Genomic DNA, 22,554 nt, shown 5'->3' on the forward strand with positions numbered 1-22,554 from the left:
AATAGGAGGTAACCATATCAGCCTTCGGTTCTGTTGGTGAGGCTGCAGGGCATCATGTGAAGTGTTTAGCTTCATGGCTGTGGCAAATGCTTACCACACTCACTAGTGTTCTGTCTTTATATCCTGCCTTCTATAGTAAAGTGGGGCGGGAGAGAAGTGTGGTACTTTGGAAATCCATGTGATTCCATTATAATCTATTGAAGCCCTTTTCTCTTAAGGGCTACTGCCCATTCAGGGAGGCAGGTGCATTTTAAAGAAGCATATTCATTTCTTTGGTAGTTTTTCATCCTTGTATGAACATAAGATCTGTTCCAATTTTGCAAACAGCTAGCATGGTGTCCCCCAACAAGCAGAGAGGTGCTGGGCCCTTACAAGAGCTAGACTTTTGAGCTCCTCTAGGCCTGAAGGATGCTTTACGTAGCTGGAGGAGGAGAAAGGTCTGTGTCTACCTGAACATCGGACTCCTTGGGCGATGAGCCCCCACATGAAATTGGCACAGTATTCACACCAGTGTGGACCTCGGAACGTGTGCACCTGTGAGCCGAACAGAAAGCACAGAAGTGTCAGTCACAGGAAGACATCCAACATGAGGCAAACAAGCGCCCAGGCAGCAGTGCTCTGACTCTGGGCCTTTTCCATCCAGTGGGGCCAAGTTGCAAACTAGTCGGGAAGAAGAAACAGGGACAGGATTACATCTTGAAATTCATGGACCACCATACCCTGGCCAATGAGATTACAGAGACATACCCTCAGCATGGAATGTGACTCACACTCCAAACCCAAGATAGCCTAGGTCGCTCCATCCTACACTTAGACCAGCAGGTTGTTTTGGGCAGAACTCAATTGCTATGTAGTCTGCACTGCAACTGCTCCTTCTAGGTGTAGAATTTCCAGCCAGATATAAATAATCCATGGTTACGGGATAATTAAAAGGCTTCAAGGCTTTGAGTCACTTCCAGGAAAAGTCATTTAGAAAAAAATAAAGGAGTTGACTGAAAATACAGGCTTATGGGCCCATGGAGAGGCTTTCCCCAGGGGCAGGGGCTATATCCAGCCAGGCTGGCAGTGGCTCTCAGGTGAATAAATTGGAAGGTTCTCCATAGTGCTGGTCTTACTGGTCAGTGTCTCTGCCAGCTTTTAAGTATTTCAGATGCTACAAAGTAAAAATGATCTTATACTAGACTATTCGGGTGCAGGATCGTGCACTGACCGATGAATCAACACAACACACCACAGCACAGTGCAAAACAAAACTGTCCTCCAGCACCGAGGAAGCTCAAAAACAGAAGTAGAGGAGTCCTTGCTATCGAACCTGGGGCCAAGATGAGCCAAAACCCACACATTCAAGTGTACTGAGGAGGACATGAATCTATGTGGAGAGGTTCTGGGCTTCTACAAAGTCCTTTCAAGTCCTCTTTTCAACCTCAACTGACAGCTAACATAGGACAGTAATATTACTTTTAACAAGCTAGGAGGCCAGTGTACTGTTATTTCTAAAAATAACAAACCAACGAACCAAGATAATGAATAGGGTCACAGTTTGGGAAGGCGCATGCTCACTAGGGAGAAGCAGCCGACCTGAGACTCCTGAAAAGAGCAGCCCGTCAACTTCTTTGTTCGTCTACATAGGCTGGCGGCAGCGGCAGCCTTCAGTGGAATACAAGCATGAACGACAACACTAAAATAAAGCTTGGCAACAACCCGAAGGGGAGCCTTACAGCCACAGATCCATGCAGAAAACTCAGTCATAACTGCCTTTCAGGTATCTTAGCACATCGAGTTGCCCAGTACATTGTTTCTGCCTTAAAAAATGGTGGCACCAGTCTCAAAAACTGGTGTTCACTTATATGGAGAGGTGTGTCTGTCTCACCTCCCTGAATATGGTCAATCTCATCTGATCTTGGAAGCCAAATGAAGAAGGGTCTGTTTGCGTAGCATCCTGAAACAGGACACAACACTCCTCGTAGGAGTGCAGAGAATCCACGAGGCACTTGCATTTTCAGAGGCCAAATGCCACAATTCGTTTCTAGGCCCACTGACACAGAACTCCATAGCAAACACGCTCTTGAAGAAAATGAGAGTGGGACCATGTTCTGAATTCAATGACCGTTAATGTTTCACCAGACAACCAGTTGATTTCGGCAGTGAAGTTGATTATTAATATATTGCTGAAATTGCACCGTAAGGTAAAATAATGTATAAGATACAAGAAAAAAAATAGTATGAAAGGGGCCACGGAAGAAAGGTGGGGAGTGGGCACAGTCAGAGGAGAATGACAGCTGGCTTTGTAGAGGAAGGGCAGGAAACATACTGGGCAGAAGGAATTATAGACTCTTTGTCGGAATAAGAGAGCCTGGTGCAACTGGGCTACTCAAGACTGATGCGGCTAGAATAGAGAGAAAGAGGGAGATGAAGGGGAAGGGAGTACAAGGAGAGCCACAGGGGGCTCTCGGGCTTTCTTTGTGCCATAGATTTGGATTGGAGTGGGCTCAACAAGGTGTTCCTGGAGGATTATTCTGAACCTGCATTGAGCCTGGGTGACAGAGATGTCAACCTAGGCACAGGGAAGTCACTGGAGATTTTGTCAGGAACAAGTCTCTTTGGAGACTGAACCCAGACTTAAGGGTACTGGACAACAATATAAGAAGAGCCATGAAGGGACTTGGCTAGCCAGAGCTGGTGGCTCATGTGGGATGAAGGAGGAGAAATGAAAGTTCAAGGCTTGTCTGGGCAAGAGCAAGAACTGTCTCTAAAAGCAGAAAGAAAACCCACTGCATCCAAGTCGTTCTGCCCACATGTGCATGGGTACTGGGCCACTCATCACTGGAGTATGGGACTTCTACCAGTGGTCACACTCTTAAAAGTCAAGATTCTCTTATTCCCAACAGTTCTCAACGGTAATACCTCCTCAGTAAGTGGTTTTTATAATCTTATTTCATTTTGTGCATACATAAATTTCTCAGGAATAAAGAAAATTATAATAAAAAACCAAACCACGGCAAGAACTAAAGTATGAAAAAAGGTCTCAGGATGTAGGGTGGCACCATATACTTGTCCAGCAAGCATGAGGCCTTAGTTTGGGTCCCCAGTACTTCAGTACTTCAGGAAGAATCTTTGCTATGATGTCACTCAGGGAAAGAGGACGTACAGGGATGTTGTGAGCTCAAGAGACCATGCTTTTAAAAGTGGAAGACAGTGGAGCACACTGAACTGTCAATGGGATTGAAACAGTAAGTCACTGTGGACGCACAACAGGGAACTCTATGCAGAGGCATGGTGACCCTGAGAAGCCAAGAAAAGATGGGGTATTGGGAATGGATGTGTACAATATTGAAGAAGAAAATGTAAGATTTTTCTAGATTCAGTAAAAGGCACAAAAGCATTAAGAAAAGTGAAGTGAGTCTTAGACAAAGTAAATAAAAACCAATCTCAACACAGGTAACAGCAATGCTGCTCAGACCTGAGACCTGAAGGTGTAGCAGCCGCAGAAACAGTTGCCTGGAAAATGATGCAATTACGGCAAAGACAGACTTAGTCACCAGCAAAAATGAGATTACAGATCATAGAATAACTCCATCACAGTGTGAGCCTAATTTTCATACCCACTTAATTATAGAGAAGGGTAAAATGATATTTTATGATAAACAATAAGTACTTTTGATCTTCATGCAAAGAAATGAAGAATATGCTTCCAAGAGTGGCAGGGACCAGAGAAAGAAGTACTAGCCAAGATGCTGTGGTGAGCAGAAGAAATGGGACAGCCCCCTTGGTTCTGTCTGCATAAAACATTAACACTAAAAGGACTAATTTGAGTGATTAAGGAATAGGGTGAGAAATGAAAAGGATTGAATGTGGGAAGAGATTGCAGCATTCTGTGATTCTTACAGTTGGGAGATGTAAGAAGAGCTACTCATTAACTGAAGAATGTTTTAAGTACTTAGAGACATAGGTTGGTTGGTTGATTGGGTTTTTTGGTTTTTTTTTGAGTACATAGAGAAAAAGTATAGAGCCTATAAATTAGGAAAAATATAAGGGGGAAACAACACACAGATTTGATCAAGCAAATAAAAAGTAAGAAAAGAAAAGAAAGCAGTGAGCATATGTAAAATAGTAATAGTTTTCTAATGACTAAACTGAAGAGGAAAAAAGATTTGCAGATGGTATTTAACAAATATTTACAAGAAACATACTCAGAACACAATGCCAGAGGCATATTGGAACCAAAAAGATGCACCTCGCAAATGCTAGCTAGCCAAGTGAGGCCAATAATTCAGATGCACCTACTGGCATGCCAAGTAACAGTCTCTCAATTAGTAAATCTTACCAGTAAGATATAACTACTGCGAGGTTTCATGTATCTGACAACACAATTTCAAAACTCTAAAGCAATTTATAAGGAAAAGCTGACAGGTAATGCCACCAAATAATGCCTTTACTAAAACTGATAAATGGATGCTGTTATAGGAAAGGGACTGTATGTCCAACAACTCAAAGAATACATTCTTTTCAAAAAAACACACAGTCACACAGAGTGTTTACAAGAGCTGACTGCTATTAGTATGAGCAAATACAAAAGAATGCCACCACCGGCAGTACACCGTGTACGACACATTTGGCATACAGCAGGGACTGCGTACCTCACAATGGTACGCTGCTCACTTAGTGCAGGGGGAGGAGAGGTGTGACAGAGCAATGAAAGGCATTGTACCACATCCACTTGTGACCTTCCCACTGCCTTATCATTTCGGCTTTAGTTTACATGCAGACTGCTGCTTGGAACCTGGCCCCATCCTTGTATATACAAAGGTGAGAGACGTCAGAGAAGCAAGCATACACGGTAGCCAAGGACTATGAGGATAAAGAGGCAACCAAAATGATTACGTGTCAGGTGATGTATTTGAATACGTAAGATGCTCAATGCCAGGATAATGGAGAGACTAACCGATTCTTGCAAGAAAGAAGAGGAAACTGATTGCACAGGGTTTTGACGGACAGCTAGAAGTTCGCCAGTGAGTGGGAGGGAGCACTGCTGTTGACTGGGGAGCACAGGGCAGCATTCCAAGATGAGGCAGAGTAATGGGAGGCCCAGGGAGGTGGGCTTGGGTGTGGAAACACATTCTTTTTTGGGGGGGACATAGAAGGATGATACAAAGCTACCTGAAGTGTATCCGTGTATCAGGAACCTTGCCGGGGCAAAAGTCTAAATGTAAGGTTCAATGGTCACGAAAGTAGCGTCGGTGTTTACGGCACACAGATGGGAGCCCCAACTACAAAGCTGCACTTCCAGAAATGAAGGGCTGCTCTTCCCACAATTCCAAGCTTCACTTTTGCCAGCAGCCTACCAAGCCACCCAGCCCATCAAAAGTGCACACAGTGCTCATCCGCCGCACCCTCACTTCACCCACGTCTTTTCCTAACATGAATCCTATGGTCAAACAAACGCAGGCAGACCCCACAAGGAACAAGTGACTCTCCGTCCCTGCCTAGTCCTGAGAGGGAATGTGAGTTAGACAAACATTATTTTAGGCCCACTGCCCGATTTCCTTTTGAGGATGGGCCACTGTTTATTTTAGTGGCTGATGTGTGTTATTCTGTTTTCTTTTGGAACCCAAGGAGAGAACAGACTCCAGCGTGTGCTGAAGGTGTGCTGGAAGTCATGCTGTTTGGCGTTGGTGTCTGACACCTTCCATCTCACTGAAAGACATACACCCCCCTGCTGCCCCGTATCTTAAAAAGTCCCCAATCAGCCCTTCCCATTTTCTGAAGTCTACTGGTTTTCAAAAATATCTTTTAAAGAGAAAGAATGTTTAGCAAACTTGAGGGCAGTAACTAAAATACCCCAGACAGGAAGAAAATATCCCAGACAGGAAGAATGATTGTCCAAGACTATTATACTGGGCATGGTTTGCCTGGAATCCAGAAAACACACCAAACAACAAGATGGCATTACCAGAGATAAGATATGTTTGACAAATGGTCCAGGAATGGGCACGCAAAAAAAACAAGAGGAAGAAGAGAGTTGTCAAGAAAGTCATAGGCAGACGACAGGCATCCCCACTTGGCTCTCTTGGGATGAGCAGGATGTTATTGTCTCACATTTGCAGACTCTGGAAGACAGGCCTCTCTAGTGGTTTTGAAGTAAATGTTTTGATGGGCCAGTGGAGACACTGCCCAAACCTACAATCCACTTGCCCAGACCCAGCTGTAAGCAAATGCTATTTAAGATATGCAATGGTGAGGATTTTTCTTTTCTTATCAGTTCATATCAGTGCTCCTCAAATTTTTACCCTTGTTAACATTTTGGGGCTAGAAAATTCTTGGTTGTGGAGGTGGCTGTTCTGGGCACTACAGGGATTTCTCCCCCCCCACCCCCCCACCAAGCATCCCTGGCTGTCTACATATCAGAGGCTTACAGTATCCATCAAGGGATGGGCCATAAATGTCACCAGACATTGCCAAGTGGTTCCGGGGGGAGGGGGCAACGCAACCTTGATTGAGGTCACTGAAAAAGAACAAAACCATTTTGCCTCAGCTTATCCAGTCTATTCTTCATATTAGAAACAGGAGCTTGATTCTTCTGTTTTACTTGGAAAAGGACTACATGGCTAAAGCCACTTTCTAGACTTTTTAATGCGCATAAAAGAGTGACTTTGAGTTGGCAAAAGACTCAAGTGTCTGGGTTTTGGAGGTCCGTGGTTCACTGTGGGAGGGGGAGCAAATTAGCCTCAGTTGTCCAGAAAGCCTGTAGCCCAGTCAGGGCCTCCAGGTTTCTGTGGAGGACTGTTCCTCTACTGTGCTGCATTTCCCACAATCATGTGTCAATGAACTCATGTGAGAAATTAGATTAAACTCTGGGCTTTCCCTTCCTGCAGGAGCAGATGAAATTCTGACCTTGAAGTGAACCTTCTCAGATGTAAGGAGATAGCAGAAGGGAGCTCCGCGAGCTGTAACAGAGACACTTTCTGCTCCCTCAGTGAGGGTGGCTACACAGGGGCTGTGAGAGAGCCCTGTGCTAAGACAGGCTCCCACAGAGGTGCCAACGATTCCCCAGAATATTCAGAATAGGGTTAAAGATGTGGTTCCAAGGTAAAGCTGGGGCATGCTCTGAGACCAGGTGACGTTGACAATGCTGCTTAGGGCTTAGCTTCATACCCATCAACCCAGCAGTGGTCTCTGAGAGACTGAAGATTCGGGGTTACTTGGCTGAGGGAAGCCCTCAGACCCTCCTTAGCAAAGGTTCTAAAGCAGCGCTTAAGTAATTTATACCAGAAACATCAAAGCAGGGACAGAGGTTGGTACCGCAACAGCTGGTCAAGATTCAAGAGCAAGTGCACTGCGTGGAAGAGGAGGTATATCATAGAAAAGAGGGGGCTGTGCTCCTAAAACATCACTGGCCATGAAGCCTTCCATAGACCTTCTCCTTGAACTGAGATACTCTTGGGATAACTTCCCCTCTGGTTTATATTTATTTCCCTCCTCCTGAAGTTCAAATACCATACCACCCTGAAAACACTGGATTCTACCTGCTCTCAGGAGTGAAGCAGGGTCAGACCCAGTGCTTGTAGGAAAAACCTGTGGCTCCCCCAGTTCCCTGCAGTGTGGCCTCCCTTCCTCAGTGCAGTAGACAGGAGAGCTGAATAACTCTTCTGTGGGGCGGGGGTGGGGAGGGGGTGGGAGGGGCTGTCCTGGCTACATTCCTGGCCTCTCTGGATGTCACTGGTACAATTTAGTGCGATGAAAACCGCATCTCCAGACGTTGACAAATGTCCCCTGTGTGGTCGAAAGCATCCTGGCTGTGAAGCCCTTGGCAGGAGAGTGCACTCCTGTCTCCCTGAGCACTTTCTGGCACCTGGCACCCAGCCAGCCTACAGTCTGTATTGGCAGAGCAAAGCCATATACATGGCTGAAGGGCTCTCTTTGCTGGACAGTTTCAAAAGGAGCCTCCTCGTGTCAATCGTAACCACTGGTGCCCACTCTCTTGTCCCAAACAAAACAGAAAAGGCTTATTTCTCTGGGTGGAAAGTGCCAGTCATTTAGAATAGACCTTTTGAATTTTGTGCTCTTTAGATCCAGACAAATTCCATAAAAAAAAAAAAAATTAAAATCAGTTAAGTACTTGTTAGGGTCAGACCCTGTGCCGGTACCTGACAACTGGAGGCGGCATGGCTGAGTCATGTCCTGTTGTCCTGTCTTGAGATTGCTACTACTACTACTTTAACATGGTACCTCACAGTCTTATTTTGCATTGGGCCACACCTATGGGGCAACCAGATCTGCCTAACCACAATGTTGTACTGTAAACTAATAGTCATGCTAGATCCTCAACAGTAACATATGCATTCTCCATAGGAAGCAGCACTCCAAACGGAAGGCCACCCAACTGCACTACGGTCCTCAGTGTCCTTACTGTGTCTTTTATTCATAAAACCATGCTTAATACAGAGACCAGGAAATTTCTCCACTTTCTGTCAGACCAATGAAGTATCAGTAGGAAAATAAAATTAACAACAATCTCAAAAGATGTTAAGTGAGTAGTCACAGGCCTTTAGCAGTGCTGCCTGCATTAGGAGACACCAGGTGCCACCTAAGGATGCTGGTTCCATGGTGTGAAAGCCTCTACTCACACGGCAGGCTTGAACTCAAGTGTGGAGGATATAGGTGTGTCCTCAGGAGGAGGCCCTTCCTCCCCAGGGCTCCTGAAACTATCAGCGGAGTCCTTGGAACGGGCTGCACTATGTCTTGAGGTATGACTGAGTCTTAACCCTTGGTCATTGCACATGTGGCCTTTAGGAGATAAAGTCTTGGGAGATGTAATTAGAAAGACGTTGTGCTGGCCTAGCATGGCCCTAGACCCAGTGACTGAGGACTGTAAAGGAATCCTACAAGGACAGAGAAGATGGAGATAGGAAGATGGAGGCAGGAATATGAGCCAACGGGACCCCAAGGACTGCCAGCCACATGGAGAGGTGGGCGGGGCATGAAGTGTCTTCAGAAGGGGCCAGTGTCACAGCTCAGCTGTAGACTCTGGCATCTAAAACTATGAGAAAATAACTTCTGTTGTGTTAAGTTACCAAGTTGGGGGTTATTTGTTATGGCAGAGGCAGAAACTTATTGGAGTTCTCATATATGTGACAAGCTTTTGAAAAACTGGGGAAAATACACACAAACCCCAGCCTAATACTGTTAATCCTTCATTGACTTTTTAAACAAGTCAGAGGCATTCAGGTATGTGGTAGATACATTTAAGGCATCACTAAACTTCACTTCATTTTCTGTTACGTATATTTAACAAGAGAAGAAGAAGAAAATGGTGAAAAGAAAGTAGAGCCTGCAGAAGTGAGGACATAAAATAAAATAAAATAATACACACAGAGAAGACCAAACTCACAGACAGAGAGAAGTGAGAGACACAAAAAGACGAACAATGAAGTAATCATAAAAGTATACATCAAATAAATAGGACTCAAGAGACAAAGAAGTGACACATCATTCACACGTATCTTATTTTTCATGTTTAATGACCTCACTATGAAGAAAGCAGTGGGCATAGCAATAGTAGGAGAGCTACCTGCTGATTGACTTGCATTCTTTAAACCCTGCAGCTCTCCCATTTTACACCTGAAGCCACGAGTTCATGGAGTGCATCTCTTCAGCCGCCTTGCCATGCGCTGATGGCATGCTATAGTGCAGATGCAGGCTGCTGGGGCTTGCTCACCTCAAGAGGCTAGCCACAGGCTCCCCGAAGAAACTATTCCATCTCCAGAAGAGAGTTTCCCCTGCTAGCCAGACAACAGTGGAGGCCTTATCTATTCCCCTACAGACAATTTTCTTTTGTATTGGAGTCTTATTCACCATTGTCTTTGAGTGTGATAGGTGCAAGGAGCCCTAGAAAACCTCAGCTTTCAATAAACCAAAATAGCATTAGAAAACAGTTTTAAAAGTATATAGTTATTGCATAGAGTGAGGTATAACTCTAAAAGCCTTTGCATCGGCTGGATTGTTTTTCTTTTAATTCTAGGCAGTGATGTTTGAAAAGCAGGTACCAGGGATGCTGTGTTCTGTGGAGCACCTGAAAAAGGTACTTTCCCAGTGCTGTGTAGTGTTGAGAGTTTCTGTTCATTCCCCATAAAAGTTCCTGAGTGTCACACGGATGAGGGTGCCCCCATCCTGTCCCGAACCCTGGGAACAGACCTGACTGGGAAAGGAGGCTTGCTGCGGGGTGAGGCAGCAGGCTCTGATGGCAGATTCCTACCTCAGGTAAGAGTTCAGACAGAGGCAAGCAAAAGCTATTTGCTGATAAGCACAAAAACCACAAACATGCATTCTTGCTATTCGACACCAACATAAATAAAAAGCTGACATAAAATTAAGATAGGAAACACAAATTAGAAGTAGTTAGTGGGCCCTTGGTAAAAGTCTGCTTTCTTTAGTTAGTGACTTATACTAAAAGTCTCATTGGCTGTGTTTACATCACAGACCTATTTTTAGAATATGCTCCCAAAAGATCATGTTAAGTTTCTGCTTGTAGTCACTGGAGGGTAAGAAAAGCATGAGGGACTTAGGGTGGAAGGAATGAGTAACAACACGGTGAATGCCTCCTCTAGCCTCAGCCACGCATTCTGAAGGGCAGAGGCAGAGAAAGCCACAAACAATGGCTGCAGCCACTCTAGGATCCTCTAGGTTTCAAAGATGTCTGCTTGAGCCACAGAAGAGGCATGTTCTTATCTGTCCCTTGGATCAGCCTGGGACAACACATATATTCTTCTTTTTTTTAACTCTCTCTATGGTATACTGAGTGCTTTCTTCTTCTCCCAGTGGATCTTGGGAACAAAGTTAGAAAATAAAATTCAATCATTTTTTTCAAGCTGTCTAAAAATTAATCTCCCATTCAGAGATCTAAGTTCAAACAGACTGGCATTGATTTTACCTACGTACACATATCTTTTTAGCTTATGGGTGTGTCCACCAAGAAGCGATTGAGTGCTAATATAATCACACTGTATCTTCAGAGCAAGATCACTGGAATTTTCGAGAGGAAGGAAAGAGACTTGCAAGTCTAGCAAGATCCATCCTGGCAGTGCATGTACAGGACGCCCAAAGCAGGGAGTTTCTGCCAAAAGCCATAAAAACACTGTCTTAAGGAAAGAAAAGATCACAGAGGTTAAATAGAAATCTAGGAGGAGGAAATAAATGTGGACATTTCATGCTACAAATCAGACCTGCTGCTATTAAGTAATGGGAGATTGAGATGGAAGAGACCCCAAGAACAGAGCTCTCCACCTCATTATTAAATCCAAGGATAGCAGGCAAAGGCCTGAGCTCCATGCTTTCCAGAAACAAGACACAGAGAGACAGAAAATGTACAGGTTCATTTGGGGACTGACTCTGACATGAACTCTGATGCCTCATATTTGACCACCTCCCCTTGGTGGGAGGCCTGATGGCCCTCCAAGAAAGAATAAGCAGGCTACCAAGATGAGACTTGATAGCCTATGACCATATAGTGGGAGAGGAGGCCCCCCTTGGTCATAGACCTAGGTGAGGGGAACAGGGTGAAAGCGAGAGGGAGGGAGGAACAGTAGGATACAAGTGATGGGATAACAATTGAGTTGTAATCTGAATAAAGTAATAAAATTAAAATTAAAAAGAAAGAAAGAAAATGTACAGGTGCACATACATCCTTAGGAAGGGCTGATCCTTCATCATCAGCGGCAGAAATGGCAGAAATGGTTTCCTTGTCCCTGGCTGTTCAATCTCATTCCCACAGTCAGTGGCCTGGGGGACGGGCCCTTGCAGGGAGGGGGGGGGAGGCAGAATCCAACAGCAGAGGGCACAGTTTGATTCCCTGCCCATCCTTTTCCCTGAATTCTGCATCTGAAAACTCCCAGCTTCAGGTATCAGCACCCAGCTGCTGAGATAAGTCTCTAACAGGGCCCTGTCCTTTCTCTCCCGCAGCAGTTTCCCATGCTGGGCAATTTGTCATTGGCTTCCCTCTAGGAACACTTCTTGGATGACATAGAAGGGCAAAGGAAACAGGCTCTGGTTTTCTAGGGGCAGCTCACACCCAAAGTTGGTCTAAAAGGAAGATAGTTTATAGGGAAAACCACTTAAACTCCCAGCAGGCCTCCCTATCTTTTTGTTTAGTCTGGAGAGCAAGGTCAAGCTTGCCCAGGCTGAGAGGTGTCCCTGACTCCAAAGCACGCACACAAGCTAGTGAGTGAGTGGCTTCTCTCCTCCTGAGATCAGCAGCTGTCCACACAGTAACAAGCTCCTTAGAATCACCGAAAACAAAAGACAACACAGCAAACAGGAACTGGACAACTGTTTGCACTCTCTCATAGACAGCAGTGACCCCACTTCTGGGTGGAAAAGTACTGCTAGGTTTTGCATAGAGTGTTCCTAAACGCCACTGATTGGGCATGGACGGATGAAGAGGAAGTGGGCCTGGCTCCCCGGAACCAAGTCAATAAATACATTTGCAGGTATTAAAGGCAAGGTCTCAGAGCCAGCTGCTTTCTCTGGCCTCCGGTTTGACACAGATGGGGTTATGTGGAAAAACAAAGGAACTTGCTGCCTCCTGCCTTTCAGACCAGAGACCAGATGGAATTCATCCAGCATTCTCTCTCACCCCTCACCCCCTCCACCTGACGGCAGCAGAAAGGATGCAGACTTACCTTGAAGTTGTGCGTCTTCTCGTAGTTGAAGTGGTTGTCGTTGTGTGTGAGGGCAGCTCTTCGGACCAGTGAGGAGATCTGTGAACAGGTAAAGAGCTTGAGAGGAGACCACAGAAAGCCACCTTTGAATCCCACCTTCACCCCAAACGCAATGGCCAGCAACTCTTGGCGCTTCCTGCCAGGCTTGGCCTTCCGGACCACGGCACATTTTCTCTCGTTTTCCAGCCACAGTTCCCGAGAGAACATAGTGCTTGGTTCTCAGCTCTTCTGAGTTTCCCAGTGGAAGCTCTGGAGGCAGCAGAGTGTGGGGACCGCAGCTGATCTTAGGCAGCAGACTTGAGGCAGCTGTGTGCTGTCTGTAGAGGCCTGAGGCATGTGACTGGAAGAGACCGTTTGAGTGATGGAGGGGGCTCTGGCTGAATAGGGATGGGCCTGCTTTGTGCTATTTCTTAAGGCTGGCATGTGCCTGGAACAATAGGACACATTCATGTGTAGCAACCCCAAGAACATCCAGTCAGCACAGGGCATCCAGCAATGTGCGCGCGCGCGCACACACACACACACACACACACACACACACACACACAGACACACACACACACAGACACACACAGACACAGACACACACAGACACAGACACAGACACAGACACACACACACACAGACACACGCACAGACTCAGACATACACACACAGACACATACACACACACAGACTCAGACACACACACACACACACACACACACACAGAGACACACACACACACACACACAGACTCAGACACACACACACACAGACACACACACACACCGACACACACACACAGACACACACACACAGACACACACAGACATACACACACACACACACACACACACACACACACACACACAGAGGCTCCTTATGGTGTTCAAAGTCAAAGCTGTATCCAATTATTCCAGGCCTCTGAACCTCATTTTGGGCTGGTCTCCCGCAGACTAAACCTTTAAACCCAGCTGACTCTTTAATCTCAAAGGGATAAGCTCATATCTATTTTCTTTTAAACTGCCCAGTACCTAAAAGCCTTATCTATATTGTTATATATTTATGGAACGGCAACAAGCTGATCCCAGGCAGTTTATGGGAGAAGTGCAGAGCATCTAGTTGTGGCTCAGCAAGGTCTGAGGTGAGAGGGTCGGAAGGCAAGAAGCAGGCTGCCTCTCTTCAGGATTCTTCCATTTCCTCTCATCCCCTCACTACTCCCCTGAAATCCCACAATGTAACTAAACCCCCTTAACTAAAGCCCAAATGTCACCTGTTTTTCTTTAAAAAAACAAAGCATCTCAGATACGCATTTTGTTAGTGCCCCAGCCCATCTTAATGCCCCTTTTGCTTTTAATAGCCTTGGATGACCGACCTCCTTTGGGATCATGGTTTTTGGTCCCAGGTCTCTCCATTAATAGAAGTCGGGGGTTGTGATGCCTTGGGAGTACTTTAATGCAGCTAATGCCAGACAGTAAAATCAATACTTTAGGAGCCAGAAAGCAAGGAGGACACAGAAGGCTCGGTGAGCTAAGACGTGAATGATTCTAGAATTTCACCCCAGGTACTGAGACCTGGCCCGGGGTCAGAGCAGAACCCCTCCAAGATTCCAGTCCTTTCCCTGTGTGAGTCTCCATTTCGTACCACAGCATTTCAGCTCAGGTCACAAACCCACTCACCACTTTACCTGGCTACCTTTGATAAGAAATAGCGGCCGGAGTTTTTTGGTCACACACAGGAACTTACACTGTGCCAGACAACACTCAGAATGTAGCAAAGCGCACTTTCTCATTTAACTTGCAGCACAGGGTTGAGGGCTGGGATGTTTATGCCAATTTTCTGAATGGAAAATACTGAGGCGCTGAGAGGTAACATAATTTGCTGAAGGGCACACACGTATCAGCAGCATCAGCAGCCGAGTCAAGAGTAGAGTGGAAAACATCTGGGATACTGTTCTCTGTTGCCCTATCCTGCAGCCACATCCCCCAAATACAGTATCTAAAACACTACCTCTGCCTCTTCCCATGGTTCCTGCCCACCTCAAATGTTAGCCCTCACTGTCACTGTGGTCAGCCCAGCTGCGCCTGCAACCTCCCCGTCTCCTTTTCCGTGTTCAGAAAATGCCAAGCCGGGCGGTGGTGGCACAAGCCTTTAATCCTAGCACTTGGGAGAGAGAGGCAGGCAGATCGCTGTGAGTTCGAGGTCAGCCTGGCCTACGAAGCGAGTCTAGGACAGCTAAGGCTACACAGAGAAACACTGTCTTGGAAAAACAAACAAATAATCAAACAAATAAAAACCCAGAAAATACCGCTCTTCTCCATGCCGAGGCACGTGATCAAGCTCGTGAGCTTTCACTGCTCCCTCACAATACCCAGCACATCTTATCCCCTGCCTCCCTACAGTCCAATCCGAGAAAAGCTCTCCTCTGGCTCGCGCTTTCCTTTAGACTATTACTGTGCCGTTTAAATGCGCCAACAATCAAATTCTAACTCAAATGCCATCTTTGCCAGGAAAAACGTTGGCAAACTTCCCTCTGGAGGAGCCCTCTGCCCTCCGCCCTCCGAAGTGTCATTCTTCATTGCACTTCCTGTATGAGTGGAATCAATGACGGGCTCTCACACTCCATTATACCAAGAGCGCAGGAAATGCCCCGTGCCTGGGTCTGGGGCACCTTTGGTTCTCCCTGAAATCCTCTAACGGAATTTCTTGCGATAGGAGCCACTGAACAAGAGATCCTGGCACACGGAGGAAGCCTGGAGAAGTCTAGAGAAAGAGGAACAACAGTGTCCCACATGTGGTGGGATCTCACACTTATTCTAAAACATCACTGCCCCTACATCCCTGCTTCTAAGGATCGGGACCACGCCTCCTAATGGCTCCTTTCCCTGACCTGGTCCTGATGTTCAGCTATCCCTTGAAGGGCTTCATGGAAGTCTGGTATATCTCACAAGTGTTTCCAGTTTTAGCATAAAGGTAAAAATTTGGAGATCTGTCTTCAAACCTTCATTGCTAGTAAATGAACACAGAGCTTTTGATGCAAGAGGCAATTCTGCAGTGTGTTCTAGGCAAAGTGCCTGATTATACCAGTTGAGAATCAGAGTAAATAACCCTTTATATGAAAAGTGTGTGGAAGAGCGTCTCCTCTTTGTGGCTGCATTGACAGTTGAATACAAGATTAACTTTTTTTTTTCTTGTGAGTGTATCATTACTTATAACCAGCATTAAGAAAAAATTCTACTCATGACAGTGACGTCTTTTTCAGGCAGTTTTCAGAGCATTTACCCAAACACAAGATGCATTCAGCCACAGGCAGGAACCACACACTGTGCTTCAACGAGCCCTTTTTATGGGAACAGAGTGTTAGCTCCCCTGGGGAATGATAGCTTCAGGGGTAACCCTGACTCACCCTCTTACCACAGAGAAATGGTTACACCAATCTCTTGGTGACCCCCAAGGAAACCCTCCATGAGGCTTTTTGTCACATCTCCAGGAAGGCTTCCCAGCCCTTTTCATCCTCCGGATCATCAGCCACTGACCTCACACACACAGGTGCCGACAGAAACCTCCACCCGACCTAGCCTTACCTATACGTTTTAGAGATGAGGCACATTTCTCTGCATGTTTTATTTAAACCTGGGGTTCTCCCTGGACTGTTGACATTCGTGCCAGCTCAGCCTTTATCGTGAGGGGCTGGGCTGCGTGTTGTGAGCAGCAACCCTTGTGCCACTGTGATCACTGAAGCCCAAACCTGCCTCTGTGGGGCCTGCCTGGGTTAATATCGTAAACATTTAAATGTGCTTCCTATTATGCTAGCTACACTTCATGTTTGGGTCCATTAAAGATGTATAAGCCTGCGATGAAGTACTGTTCTAGTTCCTTCCATTATACAGATGAGGACACATGAATTATGAGCTTCCATACCTTGTCCAAGGTCCCATATCTGCCACGTGGGCAGTCTGTTGGAGTATCTAAGGAGAACTAGGTTTCCCCTTACACCAAGGAACAAATTTTATTTTTTATTGTATTAAATACACATAACAAATATTTACCAATTGATGACACTAACATAAGCAGACTGGCTTAAGGAGGGGCCTTTGACCGCCGAATGTCCTCTTAGAAGAAACTTCTACTAAAGATATCATGGGCAAGTGGGTGTGGCTGTGAATACATAGTGAATAAGCTCACCACTTCCCACTCCTTTTTTCCCTCCTGTAATGAGGATTGGAATTCTATTTTTAGGGTCCCCCTGTCTCTCTCTCCTTCTCCCTCTCTGTCTCTGTGTCTCTGTCTGTCTGTCTGTCACTCACTCTCTCTCTGTCAGTCTCTCTCTCTCTCTCTCTCTCTCTCTCTCTCTCTCTCTCTCTCTCTCTCTCTCTCTCCATGTTCAGAATCTTAGATCCAGGAAAGTGTCCAGTAACAAATAAGCAATGGGATGTTGTCAGATGAAGGCAAAGAGAGGATGGGTCAGTATCATCACAGAGGAAGAGGGGACATCAGGCGTTCATGACCTCCCTGGCTGACTCCCCACTCACTCCTGACAGGCCCACCTCTCAGCCTCCAGCAGCCATGACCTACAGACTTCTAAAGTAGTGACTGGCTCATTATTTTCCTCCAGACCCCAAGTGTATCCCAGCGATGCATTTTGAAGAGGCTTGTTGAAGAGCATCACTGTCATTCCCTTGACTCCAGGCCCAAGGTCTGCATCCCTGGGCCCTTTACACTTCTCTGCCTTGTGTCTGAGTCTCCCTTAAGTATGTACAACCCAAGCTATGTCCCATCTGCCATCACTAGCTGAACATGGCTGCTTTTGCTGCCTCGTGTCAGTGCAGGAGAGGAGGCTCGCTATTACCCACGGCAAGGTCCCTAATATTGTACCAGTGTTTGTGGCAATTAGAGTATGCCTGGGGAAACATAGTTGATAGCTTATTAAAGGCCTGAGTAGAGCCAGTGATTGTATTTCCAGCATTCTCCTAGGCAGCTCTGAAGACAAAGACTTAGATAGACACATGCGTGCGTGCATGTGGGTGTGCATAGGCAGAGACAGAGATCTCTGAGAGTGGGAGAGAGACAGAGGGAGGCAGAAACACGGAGAGATTAACCAAAGCAATAATATTACAAGTTGACAAAAGGCAAAAACATTCAATATAGGGAGAAGGGTAAATAAATGACAGTTCAAATATGTAACTGTATATTATATAAACATTAACCAACGTGATCCAAGTAACCCTAGTGATGTGAGGATCCACCTCTGCATATTATTGGGGAGGAGCAGTCTGGCAAACCAGGTACAGGCATAGTCCCCATTTGTAAGTGAAATGGATCAAAATAGTTCCCTCATCCCGAACTTTGGAACATAAGCACTAGTATCTCTGGCTGCAGAAACTGTCAGAGGCCTCTAATTTCTTCTGTATTTTTGGCATGTTCTACAATTATAGCTTAGTTCTATTTAATAACAATTATTTTAAAAACTATAGTGTACAGCCTTTGTTAGGATATATGTGTCAGCTCTTTGTATCTGAACTACATTTGGTGTTCATTCTAAAACCTTCTTTTCTTTGGGAGATGGACCCCAGGGCCGAAGGAGATCCAGACGGAGATCCAGGTCCAGATTCTCCTGCCTGAAACAGATGGGCCTCACAGCTGACAGCTCTGGGAGACTGGACAAGACATGCTGGTGCCAGCCTCAGGCTTTCTGGTTCAATTTGTTTAATGCCAGGCCTGAGAATCTGCATCCCTAACACTCCCCCAGGCCATGCTGGTGTTGCTGGCTGGGACCCTCGACTTTCACTCAGCCTGTGGCCTTATCTGATAGTCAGAACCACCTGGGGACAGGCCAACACAGTCCTGAGCCCCCTCGCTCGAGGTTCCCCTCAGAACAATCCCACCTAGCGTTCTAGAGAGCCCAGTGCCTTAGACATCTCCCAAGGGAAAGGAATATTCCTGTAGAATTGAGGGTTCTCACTCACATGCATCTCAAGTGCTTCATGTCACACAGATTATTAGAAAATATGTAAGAAGGAGTAGAATAAAAGCTTGCTAGTGAAGAAATGTTTCCAACCCAAAGGAAATGGCGTCTCTTAAATACCAAATCATGTTTCTATGCATGCCACATCACCACACCCCCTCTGCCCCTTCATGAAATGTAAAGCCTCCATCAACTCTTGAGATAAAAGCAAAAATCCATACCATAGTCTCCTATGATGTGGGCTGGCCCTGCCCCCTTCCCCGGCTTGCCTCTCACCACTTGCCTGCTGTTACCTGGAGGGCTGATAACCATACACCTAGCAGTGTGGCTTTGAAGTTATGAACCAGGAGCCAGCTAACTTTATGAGCTCAGGCACTCTGCATATTGTCCATCACAATTAAAGCCCGTGTCATGTCACTTGGCACCAAACAGCTACCTACTGCATTGTACCAAACTAATGAATGCTTGAACTCTCGGGAGGCGAGGAGACCACTCCAGAGGTGTATTACCACCACCTTCAAACATTCAGGGCCTGTGATCTGTGGGGTTCTTCTGGATTGTGCTGTCTAGTTGCTGTCATTACAAAAGGAAGTACTGGAAATGGGGGGACTTGTATGTAGGTCAGGCTTAGAGTCATGAGCACCAAGGAACAAGACTAGGTAGGTTTGGGGCTTTAATAATATTACTCTGCATCTTGGAAGTAATAACAAACTATCTATCTATCTATCTATATCTATCTATCTATCTATCTATCTATCTATCTATTTATCTATCTATCTATTGGTCTATGCCTAATTATCTACCTACCCATTATCGATCAATCAATCAGTTAACACACACACACACACACACACACACACACACACACACACACACACATATATATATATATATATATGTAATCTACCTACCTATCATCTGCCTGTCTGTCTATCTACCTATCATCTCTCTGTTAGTCTATATATCATCTATTATCTATCATCTACTTATCATCTATCTAATCTTGATGTCTTTCTTCTTATGAGCAAGGTAGAGTCAACCTTATTCTTCTTCCTGTGTGGGTGAGAAGGCGTGTGGTCCTAGGTAGTGAGGCCCTGGCTCTGATGGCACATGCTCAGGTACTACCCTGATCGTCTTCTAGGACCAATGAGAAACACGAGAGCACCAAGGAAGGGTCTCAGCACTGCTCCTGGAGCTTGCTTCACTTTGCTCAGTACAGCATTCATGCAACACTGAAGGGCCATGCAGGCTCCTGATGGTCCAGAGTAACAGATGGTGGTTGGACTGCGGCTGGTACAGGGCTGTAATTGATGTCTCTCCCATATGACCTGTCCAGCTGTTTTTGCAGAGACCAGTGTTAGCATTTTGGCTAATAAATGATGTTTCTAGGACACTTGGATGTGTAGAAACAAGGATACTCCACATCGTGGACAAAGCACTAGGGTACACTCAACAGCGCACACATTTCAGAAGATTTGGGGAGCAGTTGGGTGGATATCAATGAGCTTTGTAGCAGAGCATGTCCTTAAAGGAGAACTCTGAGCCAAATTTCTGAAGTGTCGAACCTACTGAAGTAGGGCAGGGTTATCTTTAGGGAGATGGATCATTGTCTGTTGTCGCTCCTTAAATGTGCGTCATAACCCGTTAGGGATGCTGAAGCTAAAATGCAAGCAAACTGTGTGCAGTCCAAGGGGGAACCAGTTGGCAGCAAGTGGCCAGTGGCTATTTTCCCTGCGCTTTCTGTCCTTCTCACGTCCCGGGTTTATCTCCCTTGCTGTGTGTTTGTGTTGTCACGTGTCACTTTGTCTTTTGTGCTGTCTTTGTTGTGTGTCACCTCTGGCCAAATGATTGATTGCCTTATGGGTTTCATGACAAAACTCAAGACACTCCATTTCTGGTTTATGATACCTAACTGGGTCAGAACTCAGGTGTGTTCCTCAGACTCTTGCTTGCTCCCTGTCACTGTCACTTAGCCAGACAAATTTCTGCTGGAAGCCACACATTTACCAATTCGCTTTTTTTAAATTTTTTTTATTTTTGTGTGTCTGGCTAACGAGTGGCAGTTTTTAGACAATCATTGCAGAATGAGTCTGACGGAGCCTTGGGTGCTTAATGGGGCATGTTCTCGGCTCTACAGGTGGAGGATGCCTGTCTTTGTCTAAAGGAAAAAAAAAATCAAGGTAATGCACTGATTACTGTGTGTGAACAGTCTCAGATTCAAATGACAGAGATGCTTGTTAAACAGTTTTTCATTTTGTCACAAATAAACACATTTCCAATCCCTACTGTGCTTTGTACAGTGAGCAATCACCCAAACAAAACAGCCTTTGATGCTATTCCCAGCTGCGCTGCTCGGACGTGCCCAATATAGACAACTCACTATTCTGAGCTGCATATAGAGACTTGTGCATTCCACACGGAGTTTCAGCTTACTTCTGGCCTCTGCAGTGGGTGGAGTCTGGGATTTTCAGATTCTACCATTTGTTAAAACCAGCCCAACACCAAGTGTGTGGCCCTGTTGTCCTGTCCTTTCCCAAGGGAGTCAGAATAGAGTGATGTTGTACAGCTCCTCTGTGAAGAGCATGGGCCAGGTCACACCAATCTGCAAGGCTCACCCTTCCAGGGAAAGAGTTCATTCGGAAAGGACCACAAGTAACTTGACCCTGGCCATTTTTTAAGGCAAGACAATTATTCTTGGACATACTGTGAAAATATAGCTGGTCTTTTTCTTCTCTTCTTCAGCAAATCTTCCTAAAGAGGCTATTGTTTATCAAGCACAGAGACAGGGAAGAGAACAAGTGAGAGGGTTGACAGTAAAGAGGCAAAAACACAGAAGGTGATGTGTTAGAAAGGCCCTAACAAGGTCAGAGGTCACAGGGCTGGGAAATGCTCAGTGGCTGCTGGGTAAAATGCCTGCAGTGCATCCAGCAGGGCCTGACGGGAGTCCCCGGAACCCACATAAGACCAGGCGTGGAAAGGTAACTAAGTCAGGCACCTTTAGTTTCCCATAGGCCCTGATGAGCTGCCATGATGTCTTGCTGGCCAGAGCCCAGGGTGTCATCTGAAACACAACATTCCAGGTTTTGACCCCGTCAGTGCCCTGGTGCCAGTGAGTCTAACATCCCAAGATCTCTGGGCACTGCCTCAAGGGCCTGGCATTCACACACCTCATCCCCACCACCACTCCCCACCCCCCTAAGCCCTGACAATGAGGTCTCTCACAGAAGTCCTTATCTCTGAAAGCTACATCTTAAAGATCTGAAGCCACTGTCCTTCTCCACCCCCACCCCCACCCCCGCCCACAACAGCTCTGAGATGGTCCAGAAGATCGATGCCCTGAGTCCAGAGCCCTGTGTCCAAAGACCAAGACCGAGAGGAGAGCTGTGGGCTGTGGGTGGTAAGAGCTTGGTGCCAGCTGCTGTTTAGTGCAATAAGTCCTTGGTTTGCTGGCTGTTATTCCAAGTTCTGTCACTTTGCCTGGTTTCCAAACTTGGGTTCTCTCATCCCATTTGGATGAATCCTTCTACTGGCCCAGCTGATGCCCAGGACCCCTCTCTCAGAATCAGCAGGTTCCAAGATGAGTCCCAGTTCAGGAGAGTGAAGACTTCCCACAGCCCTGTTGACAGGATGCTCTAGGCAGGATGGGAGGAGAAGAGCAAGTTTCTCACAAAAGGCAAAGTAGTCGTATGTACTGAAAAACAGTGGTGCCCAAAGAACAGTGAGTTCAGATGGGTTTACAAATGAGGTGTGGAGGGTGTACCTACATTCCAGAACTTGAGGGAGTGTTGGTGGGAGATTTATGAATTCAAGGCAAGCCTAGGCTACATAGAGTTCTAGGCTAGCTAAAGAATATGATTACCTAAAACAAACAACAAACAGATAATAAATAACCTT

At 46.0% G+C, this 22,554-nt stretch overlaps 1 protein-coding gene across 6 annotated transcripts in view; it reads right to left on the reverse strand.

Moving 5' to 3' along the window:
• The window catches only part of CHN2 (chimerin 2), a gene marked incomplete at its 5' end in the record, with an annotated part of 258,748 nt that overhangs the window by 13,435 nt on the left and 222,759 nt on the right, over positions 1 to 22,554 (reverse strand). For 5 of the 6 annotated variants that reach the window (XM_084787591.1, XM_084787592.1, XM_084787594.1 and 2 more), the window contains 2 exons: positions 450 to 534; positions 12,675 to 12,752. In XM_084787591.1, the coding sequence (XP_084643717.1) occupies positions 450 to 534; positions 12,675 to 12,752 (163 nt within the window). Of the gene's footprint in view, positions 1 to 449; positions 535 to 12,674; positions 12,753 to 18,881; positions 18,973 to 22,554 lie in introns of those variants that run through there. The other variant, XM_084787596.1, reaches the window with a different exon arrangement.

Source organism: Acomys minous, assembly GCF_964271855.1.
Source record: "Acomys minous genome assembly, chromosome: 6".
Lineage (NCBI taxonomy): Eukaryota > Metazoa > Chordata > Mammalia > Rodentia > Muridae > Acomys > Acomys minous.